The sequence below is a fragment of the Ailuropoda melanoleuca genome, chromosome 18, assembly GCF_002007445.2.
Source record: "Ailuropoda melanoleuca isolate Jingjing chromosome 18, ASM200744v2, whole genome shotgun sequence".
NCBI lineage: Eukaryota > Metazoa > Chordata > Mammalia > Carnivora > Ursidae > Ailuropoda > Ailuropoda melanoleuca.
This window is the reverse complement of record NC_048235.1, coordinates 5,340,349-5,345,372: the sequence shown is the minus strand read 5'-3', so window position 1 is coordinate 5,345,372 and position 5,024 is coordinate 5,340,349. Positions and strand designations below refer to the sequence as shown.

The following is a 5,024-nucleotide window of genomic DNA, read 5'->3' as shown; positions in this document are numbered from 1 at the left end:
AAGCAGGGGGAGTGGGAGCGGAAGAAGCAGGCTCCCAGGGGAGCAGGGAGGCCAATGTGGGGCTCGATCCCAGGACTCTGGGATCACGCCCTGAGCCGAAGGCAGACGCTTAATAACTGAGCCACCCAGCTGCCCCTCTGGGGGTATCTTTTTATACAGATTTGACATTTATACAGATTTTGAACATTCTCTATGTTCAGAAATGAAATTAAGTCAATGTTGATGGGATGGGGGGACCTAAAACTGAAACAAACCGAAACAAGTAGATCCCCATTGCATTTCAAATAAATGCCATAAGCGCAATGAAGGGAAGAAAAAAGAATAAACTAATCCAAGTAATTTAGAAACTCGATATTTGACTGTATACTCTTAGTCTCAGGTGGAGGGTAGGGGAATTTCAAACATCCTGAATTCTTTTTAAGTAGGTTTGATTTTTGTAATACTTTGCATGAAATAATTCTGATATAATTTTAGATTTATTATGAATCGGACAAAAGAATATATGTGTAATTCTTGGGAATTAGGATTCTCACTAAGAAGGAGGTCATACAAATATGGAGTGAGGGAAGGCAGCAAAAAAACCCTGTGGGAATTGATTGGATTTGGAAATATCACTATGAACTCGAGATTTCTAAAATACATGTGTGTCTGATACGCAGCTGTATGTGCACCGGTACATGCATGTGCATTATACATAGATAAATAGATATGTACGTGTTTATGTCAGTGTATATATGAAGTGTGTATGTGTATACATGCATGTATTTCCTATCTTGGTATGCTGAAAAGACCAAGAGGCAAAGACACCACAGCAGCAATGAGTAACCACGTCTTGGTCTCCCATATGCTCATTAAAATAACCAGGGCTTCAGATGTCCATCAATAGATGAACGGATAATGTAGCGTATATACACAATGGAATATTACGCAGCCATCAAAAATGAAATCTTGCTTTTGCAATGATATGGATAGAACTAGAGGATTTTATGCTAAGCGAGATAAGTCAATCAGAGAAAGACAATTATCATACGATCTCACTCGTATGTGGAATTTAAGAAACAAACCAAAGGATCATAGGGGAAGAGAGGAAAAAATGAAATAAGATGAAACCAGAGAGGGAGACAAACCATAAGAGACTCCTAATCATAGGAAACAACCTGAGGGTTGCTGGAGGGGAGGGGACAGAGGAATTGAGTAACTAGGTAATGGACACTGGGGAGAGTATGTGTTGTAATGAGCACTGGGTATAATATAAGACTGATGAATCACAGACCTGTACCCCTTAAAAAATAATACATTATATGTTAATTAATTGAATTTGAATTAAAAAATTAAAATTAAAAATATATATATACACATTAAAAAAAAAGAACCAGGGCTTGGCAAAGAGACACCTAATTTGGGGGTTGAGGGAGGTTTGTACAAAGGGAGCCTTGGTCCCCTTGTTGTGTGAGAAAGTAAGGAATACTTTACAAAAAATGATGGACACATGTCACAAGGATAGAGAAGTCAGCTTTGGGCATGCCCAGGGGCCAAGTATAGAACAAGTTGAGCACCAAAATAATCAGTAGAGTAGTGGCTTATAAACATTTGAAGAAAAAAGCAGACAGCCTTAGTCCATATCATTAATAAATAGACAAACAGAAAAACTAATAAAAAGGGGGAAAGGGAGGGCTATTGCTTACGTCAGAATATCTAGTGCCAAATGGTAAACGTGAATGAGCACTGGCCGTTAGGAAATGAGCATTTTGTTAACACAGGAGGAAGACTGGATTAGTCAAGCTCCATCAATGACTGCTAACACTGGCAGGAAGTTTTAATATAGGACAGGATGTTTGTCTCTTCACAGATCACTTATTAGTTACAAGGGAAACAATAGCAATGGCACAGTACAGAAATTAGACGTCGTCTTGGCTACATGATGCAAATCAGCATCACTCCTGAGGGGCACATGCACAGAAAATCACCCTTATCGCATTCCAGCCGCGAATGAGGAATTGGAATCTAATCATGAGGCCACAGCAGACAAACTCAAAATGAAGAACATTATATCTAATAGAGAGAGTGGGATTACGCTCCTCGACAGCGTCAATTTCATAAAAACAAAGAGGCTGTGGCTGTGTTCCTGGTTAAAAAAAAGTAAGGACAGGCTGCCAATAAATGTAGTACTTACCCCTAGACTGGATCCCGCATTGAGAGAGAAGATGCCATGACGTTCATCGTTGGGTCAGTGTGGGTAAAACTGGAATACGATAATAGATTTGACACAAGTATTTTATCAATGTTAGAATCCCTGAAGTCAATAAGTATACTGTTGGAGAATTTCTCCATGTTCAGATGTAATTACTCAGAGACAGAGAGAAACGCAAGAAAACAATAAAGTAAATGAGGTAAAATATTATAAGATAGATAAAGGAGGTATAGTTTTTCTTCATGCTATTCATTTTCTGCAACTTCTTTTATAAATTTGAAATTAATTCTAAATTAAAGTTTAAACATATTTTAAAATATGTCATTTTAACCTGAAAGTTTTATGAAGAAGCCCATTGAACCAAATTCTTCAAAGTCCCATCTGTAAGTTGAAATCCTCAAATTCTTTCACAGGCATGATAAGCTTACAAGTTCACATCATCTGCCACATTGCCCTCGACAAGTAAAATTGTGCAATATTCAGATTTCAGACAGTGAAAATCAGTCACTAAACAATTGCCCTGGTACAGTGAATGTTGCGGGCTCTTCTTATTCTTTTTATATGCGACAAATTCACTTATGCTGTTACAGGTATCCTTTTAAAAATATTGTCATAGCATCAAGAGTTTCTAAATCTCCCTCAGCGTGATCAAGCTTTCTAATCCCTCATTTGTCCCCTTATAAACAGCCAACAGGATATCTCCCTCATTTGCCTCCACCCTATCTACTCCATTCATACTCTAATAATGAGAGGAAAGAGGAAAAAAAAAACTTGACAATGTGAAATATAGAGGAATTTTCTTACAAATGGATATCAAGACTACGAAAACAGCACGTTAACATGTATACCTCTCCACATACCATGGCTACATAAGTAGGTTTGTTTCTAGAAGTAGCAAAATGGTTAATTTATGGTTTTTCATTCCAAAGGGCTTTGGGGTTTCCATTTAATACTTAGAATAACAGAAACATCTGTCTGCAATTTATAGACGTTACATGTATCTTCCCCCACCCCACCCCACCCCCGCCTTTAAATACCTGGGCACTGAATTGTGAGAAAGGAAAGAATACCTTCCCATTTCTCCATGGTATTATGCCCAAACTGAGCTCAGGCCCAGTTCCATATCCAAATTCTGAATCCATTAGTGACTCTGCCCAAAAGGCTTGATTTTTCAAAACTATAACTTTTCTTCAAAAACATATTTTTTTCATTACTGACATGATTATCAGCAGAAAATATTAGTGATATTTTACAGTAAGTGTGGAATAAAACATAATTATAATTGGCTATAATAAGAAAAATATGAGATGGTCATTTTATTGAAAATGGATTCATCATTAACCACGAAGCTTTCTTCCTCTTTTGTTTTCAAAACTCAGTAGTAGATACATAAATCTTTACATCTGATACTTTGTCATTACTGGAGAAATTATATGATGATTATCCTATTTATCCATTGAGTTTCAGCAGACTCCTTTAGCAATGTGACTCAGTGCTGACCCAAGACTACCTTGGCATGAACCAGGGAAGGGGAGGCAGGAAGGGGAGGCAGGAAGGGAAAAGGGGGAAACAAAGGTGAAGAGCCCTGTTAACAAATACTAGGAGAGACAGAACAAACCATATATACAATCATTAGGCCTATAAAGCAAAAATATTTTTAAATCCAACCTCCCTTATGGACATAAATATTCTTTGGCTGTCGTTCGGAAGGAGCCGTGAGCATCAACGTCTGCCAATCAGGCATGAAGAGTTATTGAAATAAATCCCTTTGTCTCTTCTCCCCCAGGATTGACATCTTCAAGTACGTGATCTATGGCATTGCAGCTGCCTTCTTTGTGTATGGCATTCTGCTGATGGTGGAAGGTTTCTTCACGACCGGTGCCATCAAAGATCTCTATGGAGATTTCAAAATCACCACTTGCGGCAGATGCGTGAGCGCCTGGGTATGTTATTTGTCGATGTTCAGGGTTGGATGTGGGTTTATTTCAATAGCACACAGGTGTTCGTATTCATCTGCCAAGAATTAAAGTATTTTTTTATCACAGTAGCATCCCTCCTGTGATGGCGATCTAAAATCTTAAAAATATTATTTTCTTCATTAAGATTATTCCGTGTGAAACTTCAGCTGCAAATTCTCAAATCATATGCAACACAACTGGTTTTTGTTTTAGAGGCAGCAAAACTTGAGATTGATTCATGATTTTTTTTTCCCAAAGGGCTTTGGGGTTCCCATACAATATTTAGAATAACGGAAAAAGGTCCATCCGCAATTAGGGACAATGTATGTGTCACTACTCCTTAAGTATATCCTTTTGCATTGTAAATTTGAGGGAACTGTACTAGTAATTTCTGTTTAATACGACATAAGGTCAAAATTATACTATTATATTAAATAATGTTTTAAATCCTTAATGGTAGGAGATTTAATGGTAAATGAAACTTCCAGTCCTATTCCAGAGCTAATGCAATGCAGACAATGCACGTATACCTGTTAAAGCGCAAGAGTGGTTTAAAAATTGAGGGTGATAGGGGTGCCTGGGTGGCACAGCGGTTAAGCGTCTGCCTTCGGCTCAGGGCGTGGTCCCGGCATTGTGGGATCGAGCCCCACATCAGGCTCCTCCGCTATGAGCCTGCTTCTTCCTCTCCCACTCCCCCTGCTTGTGTTCCCTCTCTTGCTGGCTGTCTCTATCTCTGTCAAATAAATAAATAAAATCTTTAAAAAAAAAAAATTGAGGGTGATACACTTGAAAGTACTTTTGCATTTTTATGCAGAATAATTTTCCTATAAACAATGTTGGAACTCCCATTAATGACTAACAGATTGTCTTATTTT

General features: G+C 38.0%; 1 protein-coding gene across 1 annotated transcript in view; it reads left to right on the top strand.

Moving 5' to 3' along the window:
* The window catches only part of GPM6A (glycoprotein M6A), a 160,774-nt gene that overhangs the window by 125,784 nt on the left and 29,966 nt on the right, over positions 1–5,024 (top strand). Inside the window, exon 3 of the mRNA XM_034647763.1 lies at positions 3,978–4,196. Coding sequence (XP_034503654.1) covers positions 3,978–4,196 — 219 coding nt within the window. The remainder of the gene's footprint in view (positions 1–3,977; positions 4,197–5,024) is intronic.